General features: G+C 44.6%; 1 protein-coding gene across 1 annotated transcript; it reads left to right on the top strand.

Annotated features, from left to right (window-relative positions):
- Positions 1-927: 927 nt before the first annotated feature.
- CLRN3 (clarin 3) lies at positions 928-15,142 on the top strand. Its single transcript, XM_064145676.1, has 3 exons — positions 928-1,156; positions 8,483-8,662; positions 14,868-15,142. The coding sequence occupies exons 1-3, from the start codon at positions 928-930 to the stop codon at positions 15,140-15,142; spliced, it is 684 nt and encodes a 227-aa protein (XP_064001746.1).
- Positions 15,143-17,036: the final 1,894 nt, after the last annotated feature.

The following is a 17,036-nucleotide window of genomic DNA, read 5'->3' as shown; positions in this document are numbered from 1 at the left end:
TGTCCCCTTGTTCTATTGCCGCTTGCCTGGCAGAAGAGACCAACCCCCACCTGGCGACAGCCTCCCTTCAGGTAGTTGTAGACAGCAATGAGGTCAGCCCTGAGCCTCCTCTTCTCCAGGCTAAACAACCCCAGCTCCCTCAGCCTCTCCTCATAGGGTTTGTGTTCCAGGCCACTCACCAGCTTCATCACCCTTCTCTGGACACGTTCCAGCACCTCAACATCTCTCTTGAATTGAGGGGCCCAGAACTGGACACAGCACTCAAGGTGTGGCCTAACAGGGGCAGAATAACCTCCCTTGTCCTGCTGGCCACACTGTTCCAGTGCCTCCTTACCCAAGGAGGTTTACAAAAAAAGCCAACCCAAGACCACCCTAGTGTTTTCACAAAGGTCATTAAGGATTTAAACGAAGTCTCAAAAGAAGCAGCTGGGGAGCTGTTAAGCAAGCTGAGAATCCGAACAGAGCAGGAACAGTTGATTACCTTTCACCGTAACGCATTAGATACAGATTAAGCAAAAGCTCTTTCTAGCCTGGTTATCAGCCTTGCAAGGGAAAAAAGCAGGAACAGGCCAGAAAATTGTGTCAGGTAGTCAAAAACGCTCCCCAGAAGTGACAAGGTGAGCTGGGACCCAGTGAGTGTCAGGCTCTGGATCTGAAAAGCTACCGTTTGGCAAGACAATCATAAATCACCTGCCGATGATCCCGCGTGGCCTCTGCCAGGCTGTTTTTTGTTGTAACCATAGTGACAGCGACCAAAGTTCAATTATTTTACATTTTTATTGCCACCACTGCTGGTTTAAAGTTTACCAAGGACAACTTTCTGCTAGCACAGAGAGCAGATCCCAGAGATCAAGGAGGAGGAAACAACCTGATGCTAAAGAGGACAAAAAACCATTCTGAAGTGGTGGGAAAGCTCTGTGTGACAAAATGCCATCCAAACAGAAAACAGGCATGTTCACATCTGCTTTCCTTACCTGTGCTTGCTCTTTTGTGATGATTTGTGTGGTGCTGGCGACCCAGCACTGGATGAGTAGCAGGATTCGTTTTTCTAGCACAGAATCCAATGTCACTGTCAGCCTCACCTACGGACTTTTTAGTGGTACCTGTCAACAGTCATTTGAAGCAGGACTTCAGGTTACAGAAGAAAATTTCCAAGGTGAGTGGTGCTATGCCTGGAAATGGATCTTGTGTCTTCTTGCTTATACAGGCAACAGATGTAGGAGCCATGGCTCGTTCTTGTGTTCATTGTGACTGTAATACTTTAACTGAGAACAAGAATAGCTGGAAAGTGAGATTTTGATTAGATGCAAGGAAGAAGCTGGAAAGTGAGATTTTTGATTAGATGTAAGGAAGAAGCTCTTCACCCTAAGGGCACAGGCTTCCCATAGAAGCTGTGGATACCCCCTCCCTGGAGCTGTTTAAGGACAGGTAGGATGGGGCTTTGAGCAACATGGTCTAGTGGGGTGCCCCTGTCCATGGCAAGGGGGGGTGGAAACTAGAACAGAATCGTAGAGTCGCAGAATCATTTTGGTTGGAAAAGAGCCTTAAGATCATCAATTCCAACCATTATCTAACTCTACCAAAGCTGGCACTAAACCATGTCCCTTAGCACCACATATCTGCTTTTAAGCAACTGCAGGAATGGAGATGCAACCACCTCCCTGGGCAGCTTGTTCCACTGTTTGATAACACTTTGAGTGAAGAAGTTTCTTCTAATATGCAACTCTAGTGCAACTCGTGGTCATTTCCTCTCATCCTATCACTAGCTGATCTTTAAGGTTCCTTCCAACCATTCTAGGATTCTGTTAAACCAATCTGGGGATTTAAGTGATATAAAGACCTAAAAAAAAACTCAAACCAAGCCACAAAAATGCTGCAGCCTTCTTGCCCATAGCAACTTCTACCTGGGATCTGAGTCTATGCCGTGGAACAAGGGGGAAACACAGAACAGGAACTTTGTGCAAAAGTGATTGGAATTTTCAGAAGCTTTCAGTGAGGACCAGGGAAGCAGTGTTGACTTAGCATTGTGTTAAAGGATGACATACTTAATTCACCTTCCAGGATTACTTTTCAATTTTCTTTCAGACTTGTTAAATTAATTGTTTGAAGGAAAACATTTTGCCAACAATTATCAAATTAGTATCATTTTTATAGAAGGAGAAGCTTACCAAGCTGCTGAGGGGGAAAAAAAAAGAATTAACCCCTCCCCCAAACTAATAATTTGTATGGATATGATGATTATGGATGACAAGATAGTTTGTCATCTTTTATAAGGCCCTTCTTCCTCCACCCAGTGTGAGGTTTTTCAGGTGATTCCTCAGCATGATGACTTGGCATAAAAGCACTGAGCTGTGGTTTGGGAACATTATTAGAATAACATTTCAGCAAGCATCCAGGAGATTTGAATTAAACACCCAAACGCTTTAGCTCTTGCTGAGCACTGAGAAGATCCTCTCTCAGGCTGCTCTTCTCCAGGCTAAACAACCCCAGGTCTCTCAACCTTTCTTCCTCACAGAGATGCTCCAGGCCTTTCACCAGCTTTGTCGCCCTTCTCTGGACATGTTCCAGCACCTCAACATCTCTCTTGAATTGAGGAGCCCAGAACTGGACACAGTACTCAAGGTGTGGCCTGAGCAGTGCTGAGTACAGGGGAAGAATAACCTCCTTTGTGCTACTGGCCACACTGTTTCTGATGCAGGCCAGGATGCCATTGGCTCTCTTGGCCACCTGGGCACACTGCTGGATCATCTTCAGCTTCTATCTACCAGTACCCTGCTTCTCAGCCTTTTGTCTAAGATCAAGCGTAGTGTGTAATGGTTGGACTTGATCATTTTAGAGATCTTTTGCAGCCAAAATGAATCAGTGATTCTATTCTATCTCCCCATATCATTTTTTTCAAGCCCAAAACCTTGTGCCACATGAGCAGGCTTGCTGGTTTTAAGAGGGCTCCATGTGAAACCAAGAGTCCACGTGCAGAGAGCTGATCACAGGATGAGGATGTAGCCTGGCAGGAATACAGAGATGTGTCTTGCCTTTTGCACAGCAGATAACACAACCCCATCTCAGGGCCTGGGTTCTACCATCAGATATATTCTAATTACAATTAATGACAAGCATTCAGGGAGCACTTCCATCAGTCAAAGAATATCATGGTTTTTTTTTTTTCCCATGGTCTACATACATTTTGGTGGTGGTTTTCCCACTACCACAGTTAGAGGTTTGTGTTTATCACACACAAAATGTCATCTTAACTCTCACATATCAGCCACTTAAAAATGAACAAAATGAGTGAGCTCCAGGAGATGCTTTCAACAGCTGCTGAAAGAGGGTTGTGCTTTATGAATAGTCTAAATATGGATTTGCCCACATCCCTCATTAGTTCAGCTGGGATTATATCCAAGATGAAATGAACTGATTTTGAATTAATTCCTAGGCTCTATATGAGGCATGATTGTCACACTTTATGTTAAGTGTGACTCTGCACAGTCTTGAAATAGGAAAAATACTTCAAAGAATTGCATACATACTATTTTTAAATTCAAATATTAAGGTCCTCTTAAGACAGTAGATGTCTTCCTTTTGATAATATCCTAAGTGGATTGCCTGTGCTACAGAGATATGAAGTGCTGTGCTTTCCTTAACGTTTCAGACATCATCAGAACCATAGAATTGTTTCAGTTGGAAAAAAAACCTTTAAAATCATCAATTATTATCCAACTCTACCAATTATCTAACTCTACCAACCCTGGTGTGAAACCATGTCCATCAACACCACATCTCTGTGGCTTCTAAATACCTTCAGGGATGGGGATTCAACCACCTCACTGGAGAGCCAGTTCCAGAGCTCAACAACTCTTTCAGTGAAGAACTTTCTTCTAATGTCCAGCTTAAACCTCCCTGGCTGCAACCTGAAGCCATGTCCTCTTGTCCTATTACTTGTTCCTTGGGAGAACAGACTGACACCCACCTCTCTCCAGCCTCCTTTACTGTAGTTGTATAGAGTGAGAAGGTCTCTCCTGAGACTCTTTTTCTCTAAGTAAAACAGCCACAGTTCCCTCTGCTGCTCCTCACAAGGCCTATTCTCCAGACTCTTGAGCAGTGCCCTTCTCTGGACCCCCTCCAGGACCACTGAGAAAACCTATGAACATGCTTTTAAATCAGAGCATGATCTATCACTGGGGAAGTGTTGCCTGGCTGGGGGTCTCCACTGTGCACCCCGAGCATGTTTCTCAAATGAAACCACATTAAAAGAAATTTCTGAGCCTAAAGATGAAAGCCAAATGAAGGAATATGGTTTCTGCAAGCCTGCAGTGCATGATCAAGTGACAGTGTCTCTCTTATGAGGAAAGGCTGAGGGACTTTGAACTTTTTAGTCTAGGGGACAGTGAAGTGGGCTCTCATAAGTGCTTACATATACTTAAAGGGTGGGTGTCAGGACAAGGGAGGCAGGTTTTTTGTTTTTTTGTGGTGCTCAGTGACAGGACAAGAGGTAATTGGCCTTGAGGTTGGTGGAGTACTGGAACAGGATGCCTAGAAAGGTGGTGGAGTCTCCCTCTCTGGAGTCATTCAGAACCCACCTGGATGCCATCCTGGGCAGCCTGCTCTAGGTCAACCTGCTCTGGTTGGGAGAGTGGGGGGCACTGGACTAGCCAGTTTCCAGAGGTCCTTTCTAAGCCCTATCATTCTGTGATCTGCCTGGTCAGGGTAGCCTCTTTAACAGACTGCCATGAATGATGTTTATAGAGCTATAACTCACTACAGCTACTTTGAAGGCTCTGGGAATGAGCTGAATGATGTGGCAGAATGTAGAAGTTATAATAACTTCAGTCCTTGGTGTTTTCATTAGCTGCTTTAATGAAGAAACCAGCTATGAATATAAGAGTCTGTAAAAGAGCTCACTTACAGCTTTGCTTGTTTCCAAGTCAAGTGCAAAAACTGTCAGCAAGGTACAGGAAGAGGTACACCCAGAGAGTCCTGCAAAGCAGGATCTAGCTGAATTGTGGCACCATCAGGGCCAATAACACACAAGGATGTCTTTGAGATTTGCTACAGCAGAGAGGAATCGATCGACTAACTATAAAAGACATGACAAATGCTTGCAAACTGCTGCAACTTCATTAATGTCATCACCAGGTGAAAAGCAGAAGGCCAGGCTTTGGGTTTTCTGTTTGTTTGTGCTTTTTTTAGTCATTACATGTTGTAAATGATCACAGACCTCATACAAGCTGCCAGATCATCACTGCTTAGAAACCACCTACAGGCTGGCAAGTGGAAGTCACTCAGACTCAGGTCACTAAAACGTTGGGAAATTTTATTCGTGCAAGAGCTAAAGGTGAAAAAGAAAACAAGATACAGAAGACTTAGAAGCAAATAACTCCCTGCACCAATATAGGTGAGGGATTGACCAGCTGGAAAGTAGCTACACACAGAAAGACCTGGGTGTCCTAATGGACAAGCTCACCATGATCCAGCAATATGCCTTGTAACCAAGAAGGCAAATGGACTCCTGGGGTGTATTAAGAACTTGTGTGTGGCCAGCAGGTGAAGAGAGATTATCCTTCCCTTCTACTCTGCTCGACTGAGGCCATATCTAGAGCCTAGCGTCCAGTTCTGGGCTCCCTAGTTTAAGAGAGACAGGGAACTACAGGACAGAGTCCAGCAGAGGCTGCAAAGATGCTGATGCAACTGGAGCATCTCCACGAGGAGGAAAGGATGAGAGACCTGGGGCTGTTAAGCAGACTGAGAGGGGATCTTCTCAATGCTCAAAAAGAGTGAAAGGGCAGGGGCCAAGAGGATGGCGCCAGACTCTTTTCAGTGGTGCCAAGCAACAAGATAAGGGGCAGTGGAAAGAAACTGGAACCCAGGAGGGTTCATCTGAATATGAGGAAACACTTGTCTCTGTGAGGATGCTGGAGCAGGCTGTCCAGAGATATTCTGGAGAGGTTGCACAATCTCTCCCTTCTCTGGAGAGATTCCAAACCTACCTGGACATTGTGATCCTGGACAACCTGCTGTGGGTGCTCCTGCTTTAGTAGGGGGTTGGACTGGATGATCTCCAGAGGTCCTCCCACCACTCTGTATTTGTGTGACATTAAGGAGAGATGTGACAAAGGCAAACCCCTCTGTTATCATTCTGGCATTAGGTTATTTCAAGGTGATACAGAGGTTTTCCAGCTGTGGGTTGTTACTGATCCCATGCAAATAGATCAACCTCTGTAGATTCCTTCACTTTGCACAGACTGCTCTATATAGATTAAAAAATTCACCACCACAAACCCAGTATTTTACTTAAAACCTTTAGTCTCCTTCTGCTAGAAGCACAACAGTCAGAGCCTGGCAAAATCACATCCCCCAAACTGCAGATCACTGCCAGCGAGAGACAAGATCAATTAGAGGGTGTAGTAGGTGCAGCCAGTCGATTTTGGAGATGTTCTGAGGGATAAAATTAAGTGAAGGTGCCAGAGGGAAATTACACAAACCTGTCTGATTCAGCTCCAGACTTATTTCCTGAACTAGGCAATGCCCAAGCAGTAAGATTGCTCCAGCACAAGCACCACCAGCAGCATGCTCACTTCCATTAAATTGAGCGATGTCTCCTGCCTGTCTTTGCTATTCTTCTAGGAGAATTGCTTAAATTTGCATCTCATTTCCATAACACATCCTTACCTGCCGCTTTCTCATGCTGAACTTAAAATCTACCAGGAATATTACATAAAAGGAGAGAGAAATTATCCTTTCAATTTATTTCCAATCGCTCTTCTTTTCATTACAAGTGTTTATTTTCTCCCTTTTCTGTTTTTTAATGGCTTTATCAGTATTTTTTCTGCTCTTCATGCACTAACTGAATACCTTTTGTAATGGCTTTGTATGAAAAGGGAGGATAGAGAGGATGTTTCCTTACAGATGGCTGTCAAGCACAACAGCCATTCCAGCAGAGCCTGAGAACATCGCTGTGGTGTGTGCTACAGGGCAAGGCAGCCACAGGCACGCTCTAGCTGCCTTTTCAATCACAGAAACATTCAGGTTGGAAAAAACCTGAATCCAAATCCAACCTATAACCTGAGTCACCAAATCCAACCTATAACCTTACTCTGCAAGACTCACCTTAAACCATATCCCTAAGCACCACATCCAAACGACCAATCTTTACACTGAACAGGGAAAAATGACGTCTTTCAACACAGCTATACTGCAATGACACTCAGAGAACATTCATGTTTGTGTCTCATATTATCTGCAAAACATTGAATAATGAGAAGAATTTAGGCAAAACCCCCTGTAAAATTAATTTCAGCCTTGGAGAAGTTGACTATGTGGCACATACAGATGGACAGCCACCTGTACAGCTACAGAAAGTACACCAGGCAGCAAGCTACATGTATCAGCTGTAGCAAGGTGGACTAAAAATCAGAGATGACAGAACATTTGAAGTTAAGATGCATTATGCCTTGGCATGTGGCTTCTGGGTGCCTTCAGAGAATTATAGGGGGTGGGAGAGACCTTTGGGAACATCTAGGCCAACACCCCTGCTAAAGCAAGGTCACAGAGAGCAGATGACCCATGAAATAGCATAAAGTAATGACTTTAAATCTTAAAGAGGTTCCAAATTGGGCTGTAGTCATGGACAGTCAGGGACAGTGAGGGGCTAGAGCATGTTCAGAGAAGGGCAACAAAGCTGGTAAAAGGTCTAGAGAACAGAACAAGTCTTATGAAGGCTGGAGCTGGAACTGTTTAGTCTAGAGAAGAGAAGGCTGAGGGGAGACCTCATTGCTCTCTGCAACTCACAGAAAGGAGGTTGGAGTGAGGTGGAAGCTGGTCTCTTCTCTCCAGTTTCAGGTGGTAGAATGAGATGCAATGGCCTGAAATTGTGCCAGGGGAACTTCAGGTTGAATACTAGGAAAAGTTTCTTACCTGAACAAGTGGTCAGGCATTGGAACAGGCTGCCCAGGCTGGTGATACAGTCACTGTCCCTGGAGGTGCTCAAGAAACGTGTGGACGTGGGACTTCAGGACATGGTCTAGTAGTGGTGGTGATCTTAAGTTGATGGTTGGACTCAATGATCTTAGAGGTCTGTTCCAACTGAAACAAATTTATTATTCTGTGATCCAGGACTGTGTTCAGGTGGGTTCTGAAAGTCACCAGAGGAAAAGACTGCTTCTGCAAACATTTCCTCTTGACGTTGCTAGGCAGTACTAAGGAAGAGAAGTTTACTATCCCAGATGATGCCTAGAAATTTCATGTGCCTGTAGGATTAGCAGACATACACTTAATTCAGACTAAGCTACCTCCACCCCACTCTGGATTTGGATCCATGTGCTGTGTCCAAACTTAGTGTTCATTCTATATCCTGATCTCTACAGATCAGTCAAATCTCTGGTTATTAGCTTTTAATTGTAGCCGTTTCACTGTGTCATAAGCTTGTCCAAGCCTACCAGACTGTGCTGGGAAGGTTGATTATCAACGATGAGTTTTTGTGTTCCAGTTGCAGAGCACCTGTCAAGCACCACTGCAAGAAGCACAAACGTTGCCATTGTTGTCATCCTGGTTCTCAGTTTACTGAGCTCTCTTCTGAGTTCTGGATTTACCTGCACCAATGCTGTCAGTAATCCCTACCAGACGTTTCTGGGACCCATTGGAGTCTACACCTGGAATGCCTTGTGCGGTGAGTACCTCATCCCATGCTGACCACTTTCTGCCCACCACATGGATCAATACTGCACTCACTGATTCCAATGAAATACTAGGAAAATAATCCACTTGGAAAAATATTCAATTGTTGGGACTTTTTAACCATCTCTGCTGAGATACCTGAAAACTATCTTTTAAGTATCAGCAACAATAGTATTGCTTACTTGAAACGGCACCATTGATCAGCTGGAATTTGGATTGGCTGACACTGCAAATGGAAATGAGAGAGCCCCAGACTATGTAGCATCATTTCATGCCTGATCTACCTTGAGAAGTACAGAATAAGATGGCAAATGCAGAATGAAACCATTAAAATATGGACTGGACATGACTGCAGCACCACTTAAGTAATTATTTTACGGTATCTGTAGCATATTTCTTGCTGGGCTACACACAAGCAGTTGGACTGGATCTTAGAGGTATTTTTCAACCCAGTACCCAGAGGGGGCCTACAGAAAGCTGGGGAGGGACTTTTTACAAGGGCTTGTAGTTGTAGGATGAGGTGGGGTGGATTTAAGGTGGAAGAAGGGAGATTTAGACTGGATACTAGAAAGAAATTCCTTACAGTGAGGGTAGTGAGACACTGGAAAAGGTTGCCTGGAGAAGTTGTGGATGCTTCCTCCCTGGAGGTTTTCAAGGCCAGGCTGGATGAGGCCTTGAGCAACCTGGTCTAGTGGAAAATGTCCCTGCCTGTGGCAAGGGGTTGGAATTGGATGATCCTCAAGTTCCCTTCCAACCCAACCCATTCTATAATTCTGTGATAACCCTCTGGGGTCTAATCTGTTTTGACTCTTTGGGACATGGTTTAAAGGCCATGGTGGCCTTAGTTTGATGGTTGGACTCGATATCAGAGGCCTTTTCCAACAAAACAATTGCATGATTCTCTGATTCCAACCCATGGCATGGCCTCTAGCTTCATTTCCAATCAATGTACTGAATGAAATACTCCCACAACAGCATTAACACGGCAGTGAGGCAGTTAGAAGGATAGAGACACAGCAAAATTTAAACAGTCATAGACCACAAATAGTTTTACCACGCCCTGAACAGGAAAGAATTTTAAAAAAAGAGAAAAAAAAAGAAAAAAAACCAAAAAAGGTAAAAAGGTAGAGACATTGAGGTATGTGGAAAGCTCTCTGGAGGCATGACCCCTTGTTCACCCAGTACACTGGACCCTGGCTGCTCCTAGCATGCTTTCTTACCCTCTTCATCTTGCTACAGTAATGACTTCAGCTCTCACACTCCGTTTGTCTCAAGAGGATTATGTGTTCCTCTAATAATAGGTTTGCTCTCAGGAAATTGTCTTTAAAGACATCCGATTACAGGGTACTTCAGGATGGGCATTTTGTCCTTCAGAAGCTCTTCAGATCAGAGAATCACAGAATGTCAGGGGCTGGAAGTGACCTTGAAAGATCTGTGAGGTCTCTTCCAGCCCTGATGATACTGTGATACTGTGAAAGATCATCCAGTCCACCTCCCCTGCCAGAGCAGGATCACCTATACCAGATCACACCAGAACACATCCAGATGGTTCTTGAATATCTCCAGAGAAGAAGACTCCACAACCTCCCTGGGCAGCCTGTTCCAGTGTTCTGTCCCACTCACAGTGAAAAAATTCTTCCTCATGGAGCCTCCTATGCCTCAACTTCCACCCATTGCCCTTTGTCCTGTCGCTGGGCATCACTGAGAAGTGCCTGGCTCCATTTTTCTGGCACTTACCCCTTACATATTTATAAACATGAATGAGGTCACCCCTTAGTCTCCTCCTCTCCACACTAAAGAGCTCCAGCTCCTTCAGTCTCTCCTCATAAGGAAGATGTTCAACTTCCTGAATCATTATTGTGGCTCTTTCAAGCAGCTCCCTGTCCCTTTTGAGCTGGGGGCCCCAGAACTGGACACAGTACTCTAGATGAGGCCTCACCAGGGCAGAGTAGAGGGGAAAGAGAACCTTCCTCAACCTACTAACCACAGCCTTTCTAATACACCCCGGAATGGCATTGGCCTTCTTGGCCACAAGAGCACACTGCTGGCTCGTGGCCATCCCAAGTCCTTCTTCCCTTCATTGCTCTCCAGCAGGTCAGTCCCCAACCTATACTGATCCATGGGATTGTTCTTTCCCAGGTGCACAACTCTGCACTTGCCCCTGTTTGAACTTCATTAAATTTCTCCTTGCTCAACTCTCCAGCCTAAGTGTCTCTGAATGGCAGCACAACTCTCTGGTGTGGCAGCCACTCCACCCAGACTGGTGTCATCAGCAAACTTGCTGACAGTGCACTCCATGCCCTCATCCAAGTCATTAATGAATACACTGAATAATAATGGTCCTAGTACCAACCCCTGAGAACTCCACTAGTTACAGGCCTCAAGCTTAGACTCTGTCCCACAACTCTCTGACTGCTTTCTTTTAACCAGTTCCCAATCTACCTCACTACTCCACCCAGACCACACCTCCTCAGTTTAGCTATGAGGATGCTGTGGCAGACGGTGTCAAATGCTTTACTGAAATCAAGGTAAAGCACATCCACTGCTCTTCCATCATCTATTCACCTGGCTGTGTCCTCATAGAAGGTTACCAGGTTGGTCAAACATGACTTCCCCTTGGTAAAACCATGCTGACTGCTCCCAATGACCTTCTTGTCCTTGATAGGGCTAAGCACAGTGCTGAGGATAAGCCACTTCATTATCTTTCTGAGGACAGAGGTGACAGATCCAAAGATACTCAGCTGGCAGAAGAGGAGCTTGCTCTTCCTTAAGCCATATCCCTAGAGTATTGTCCTGTCTGGAGCCACACTCTGTGAGCTGCCTTTGACAAAATCAGATCTTGATGAAATGGCAATCACACAGATAAATGCAGTGGGGAAACCCACCCCTTTTACTCCAGCCATGGCTAGGCCAGCACATAAATAGATAGATAGATAGATAGATAGATAGATAGACAGACAGACAGATAAACACACAGAGAGCATATAGCATAGAATCATAGAATTGTTTTGGTTGGAAAAGGCCACTATGATCATCGAGTCCAACCATCAACCTAAGACCACCATGGCCATTAAACCATGTCCCCAGGTGCCACGTCCACACATTACTTGAACACCTGCAGGGACAGTGACTCCATCACCTCCCTGGGCAGCCTGTTCCAATGCCTGATCACTCTTGCAACAAAGAACATTTTCCCAGTATTGACCCTAAACCTCTCCTCACACAATTTCAGGGCAACTCCTCTCATTCTGTCATCAGATAGCAGGGAGAAGAGACCAACACCCACCACTGTGACCTCCTTCCAGAGAATGACAGAAAGATCTCCCCTCAGTCTTCTCCAGACTAAAGAATCCCAGTTCCCTCAGCTGCTCCTCATAAAACTTGCTCTCTAAAGCCTTCACCAGCTTTGTTGCCCCTCTCTGAAGAACCTACAGCAACCCAATACCTTTCTTGTATGCAGATGTCTATAAAAAGATAGGCGTTTATGTCTATAAAAAGATAGGTGTTTAAACAGCTGTAGATGCCTTGTAACTATAAGGAGGATGATAAAAAGTCTAGGTTATGCAATCATTCAGTTTTTGAGACAAGAAGATCAGCCTCATCACCTGAGAAAGTTGTTCATTTCCCAAGTCCAGAACACATTACGTAGCATGGGTCTGCAATCCTTGACCTGAAATGAAAGGACTGTGGGCTTGCCAAGGTAAATATTGGTGAGAAAGTAAACCCTCATCTTGTCTGAGGGTTCTGCTTAATTTTACAGCCCCATAAGTGCTATGACCTAGAAGTCTATGTTGCTGCAATATTTATAAGGGCCTGTGGTGCTGGAACAAGGGTCGATGATTTTAAACCAGAGCAGGGTAGATTACATAGGGCATTAGGAAGAAATTGTTTACTATGAGGGTGGTGAGACACTGGGATGGGTTGCCCAGAGAAGCTCTGGATGCCTCATCCCTGGAAGTGTTTAAGATGAGGCTTTGAGCAATCTGGTCTAGTGGGAGATGTCCCTGCCCATGAAGGGAGATTGCAACTGGATGATCTTCAAGGTCTCTTCCAACTCTCAGGTCATTCTATGATTGTATAATTTGTATGAAAAATCATACATGATTTTCTCTGGGACTGCATCTTGAAGCATTGTAATTGTCCTATCAGATGGCCTGAAAGTCTAGTGGGAACATCTCTATAGGATGGTGCACCTAAAGGTGAAGTATGGAAGTATTTTCAGTGAGGTCTGTAATAAGTGGTGCTGCTCAGTGGTCAGCACTAGGTCTGGTCCTGCTCTCTGCTGGGCAGACAGCAACGTTTTGAAATTCAACAAGGGCAAGTGCAGAGTACTCATCTAGGGAGGAATAACCCCCTGCACCAGTACAGGTGAGGGGCTGACTTGCTGAGAAGCAGCCCTGTGGAAAAAGACTGGGGAGTGCTGGTGGACAAGAAGATGATTGTGAGTCAGCAAAGTGCAGTTGTGGCCAAGAAGGACAATGGCATCCTGGGGTGCATCAAGAAGAGCATGATCAGCAGTTCAGGGGAGGTTCCCCTCCCCCTCTAATATTCCCTGGTGAGACCACATCTCACTGGGTCAAGTTCTGGGCTTCCCAGTTCAAGACAGAGAAGGAACTGCTTGAGAGGATACAGCAAAGGGCTACAAGATGATCAGAGGACTGTAACACCTCTTCCAAGAAGAAAGACTGAGGGATTTGGGGCTAGTTAGCCTAGAGAAGGATGAAAGGGGATCTCATAAATCCTTATAAATACTTAAAGGGTGAGTGTCAGGATTATGGGGCCAGGTGTTTTTTATTGGTGCCTAGCAACAGGACAAGAGGCAACAGGCACCAACTTAAGAAGTTCCATCTAAATACAAGGAGGAATTTCTTTGCTTTGAGAGGAGCAGAACACTGAAACAGGCTTCCCACAGATGTGGAGTCTCATCCTCAGGAATCATTCAAAACCCACCTGGATGCCATCCTGTGCAACCTTCTCTAGGTGAACTTGCTGTGGCAGGGGAGTGGGACTAGCTGATTTCCAGAGGTCCCTTTCAACTCTTACCATTCTGTCATTTTGTCAGAGATTTTATTTCCATCAGCACTATGAAAATAGAGATGTAGAAGCATTATTTAGCTAAATGATGCCAGATTCAGAAGGCTCTAGGAACTAGGTATAAATCTAATAAGACATCTCATTTTGGCTCACCACAGAATTGTTGAATAATTTGTGTTGGAAGGAACATAAGGTCTCAAAGTCTAACCTCCTGAGCAAAGCTGGGCCAATCCTGGATGCAGACCAAGTTGCTCAGGAGTTCATTCAGTTGTGATGCTGCACACACCATAAATTTAGGCTCATATTAAGCAAATCACCCAATTCTACTCATTGGCACTAAATCCAGTGGAGGTGGGAGGGAAAGATACATTCAGTGGCCTTATCTAAGAACAATCAGTGCAAATCCATTATTTCAGCAGAATAGAATTGCCAGTGTCAAAACACCTGGCAGATAATATTAGGTGGTGCAAGAGTCCTTTAAACACCTTCATGTTTTCCCAATAGAGTCTTTCTCCTACTCCAGGCATTCTAAGCAATTTAAATGGGCTCAAGGTTTAGAGTGGTTGGGCATTGGAACATGTTGCCCACAGAGTCACCATCCCTGGAGGTGTTCATAGAATCAACCAGGTTGGAAGAGACCTCCAAGATCATCCAGTCCAACCTAGCACCCAGCCCTAACCAATCAACTAGACCATGGCACTAAGTGCCTCATCCAGGCTTTTCTTGAAGACCCCCAGGGACGGTGCCTCCATCACCTCCCTGGGCATTTATGTTCCACAGATACAACCCATCAATACACATATAGTCAATGAAGTACAAAAAGTCAGACCAATATCAAAAAGAACCTTTAAATAAAGCATTATGAGATTTATATTGGACATCAGGGAAAATGTCTTTACTGGAGGAGTGGTCAGGTGTTGGAACGAGTTGCTCAGGGAGTTACCATCCCTGTAGGTGTTCACAACACATGTAGATGATTTGGGACATGGTTTAGTGGGCATAGGTCTGTTGGGTTGATGGTTGGACTTGATGATCTTCGACTTGCTAATCTTAGAAGTCTTTTCAAACCTCAAGAACTCGATGATTCTAAGTAGCCTATTTAGAAGTAGCTACACAAGTAACACTACAGTTCCACCTCTAACATCTGCATTTATATCTTCTAGGAATCCTCATACTGATAGCCATGATACTTTTTCCTGTGAACATAGAAGTACACAGCCTCTCTGTAGAGCTGGCCCGTGTATGTTCTCCCTTACTGCAGACATCCACCAGTTCTGCACACACTTATGGATACTCATATTGGATCATGCTGCTCATTATCTTTCTGAACATTGGTTCTATCATCATCATCTATTTCTACAACCATGCAAGATATTCTAAGAAGAAAGAACAGGAAAGACCTATTGAAAATGCACCAAAAGATGTCATTCTGTTTTAAGGATAGCCCTGAAAAGAGGGTGTAAATTGACTTGAATATGGACAGTCATGACTGACCTCTTCCACTGAAATTGAAGATATGTGAACAGTTAACCAAAGAGCCCACTGTGTCTTCAAAGCTACTTGGGTTTATCTTTATCTTAGGTATTAGTGTAATATTTATCAATTTCCATTGGTAAATGTGCTGCCTACACACTTTTTAGTAGACACAGCCCAAAGTGCATGATGCCAGCACTGACCTGTTGGACACCATGCACCTCATGGCTGTGCTCTTCCCTGGAAACACACTCCTAGAAGGGTTCCTCCTCTCTATACCACCACAGTCACCTTTCCAAGAGGACAGCCAGAGCCTTATACTCATAAAGTGCAGAGGGGCTTATTGTCACCTCTGCTTTCTGGATTTTCCCCAGCTTTCCACAGGGATGCACCAACATCAGCACCTATGGATGCAATTCTGCTTCGCCCTTTTGGTACAAATGGAAGAATCAGAGATATTGTTTTTGTGTATGTAATGCTGGATCTCCAGGAGCAAAAACAGTGCAAACATCAAGAATGCTGGGAATGATGAGAAATGGTCACTAAGGTATCAGTGCTTCACTTTGTCCTGCAATCCTTATTGCTGCCCTTTCCTTACTTAGGGATCTTCTCCTGCAAGGCCCTATTGTACTACCCGCAGTGAGCACAGACAGGAATGTGAGCACTTAGCCAAACTCCCCTATGGTTGGTCACCCTCACATGAAACCTCCTAAAAGCAACAGCACTGAGGCTTTTTCCACACTTCCTTTCCTTGGTGCTTTCCTTCATGGTTGGGTGGCAAACAAGGCAGCATGAGAATGGGCCTTGGCCCAGAGAAGACAAGAGTATGGCCTGCACAAGGCAGCATAGGAGCCCAAGTATCTGTAAATTATTCCTTTGTAGAAATATTATCAAAATCCTTTTTTAGTCTATTTATAGACTCTTGATTGCTGTTGACAGCAAAGAGCAAAGCTGTACCTTGACCAGGTGTGGTAATCTGCTTTCCCACCAGCTACACAACTGTCATTTTGCCCTGAAACAAACAGTAGGCTTCATTAGTGATGATTTATGGCCAGTGCCATCCCCATGACTGGTTTAATTAGTATTTATTATGTACACAAATACACATAAGTGTAGAAGTGCACAGAAGTGGTGAGCTCCATCCCTGCCGAGGGAAGGTAAGAAGACAAACAAGACCTTAGGACAAATGCCACTATGTGGAATCATGCTTAGTGCACGTGCCCAAGGAGAAGAGTGCCATCCAAACCAGCAGTCAGCACCTTCTGCTCCTTCACTCCACATCACTTCAGCCAGCAGAACAATTTCTTATGTGGTTTTCCTTAAGAATGTGATTTTCAGTCATGCTCAGTGGCTGAGCTATAGTGCGAGAGCTGCTCTTGGACAAAAAAATAAACCATCTGAAGAGGACATGAGAAGATGCAGAGTCACAGAATGACAGGGGTTGGAAGGGACCTCTGAAGATCACCTAGTCCAATCCCTCTGCTAAACTAAGGTCACTCACAGCAGCTTGCACAGGATCATGTCTAGGAAGGTTTTGAAAGCCTCCAGAGAAGATGACTCAATAACCTCTCCAGACAGCATGTTTCGGTCTTCCGTCACCCTCCAGCAGGTGGTACAAAAAGGGACCTATTATTTATCTCAAAAAATAAAGTTTCAGGCTTAAAGTGCACAGTATGCATCTGTGCTCCTTCACAGGCATCAGAGCAGAGGACTTATCCATCCTGCCTAAGCATTTGACTAAGAGAATGACGAGGATAAAGTGAAAGTAATAAAAGAGGGATTTTTTTTTAAGGCTAGGGGCAACACAGGTCAACAAAATAAGAGATGTTGTCTGTTCTCCACTGCTGACAAGAACCATG

Source organism: Pogoniulus pusillus, chromosome 6 (genome assembly GCF_015220805.1).
Source record: "Pogoniulus pusillus isolate bPogPus1 chromosome 6, bPogPus1.pri, whole genome shotgun sequence".
Classification (NCBI taxonomy): domain Eukaryota; kingdom Metazoa; phylum Chordata; class Aves; order Piciformes; family Lybiidae; genus Pogoniulus; species Pogoniulus pusillus.
This window is presented reverse-complemented; position numbering and strand designations above follow the sequence as displayed.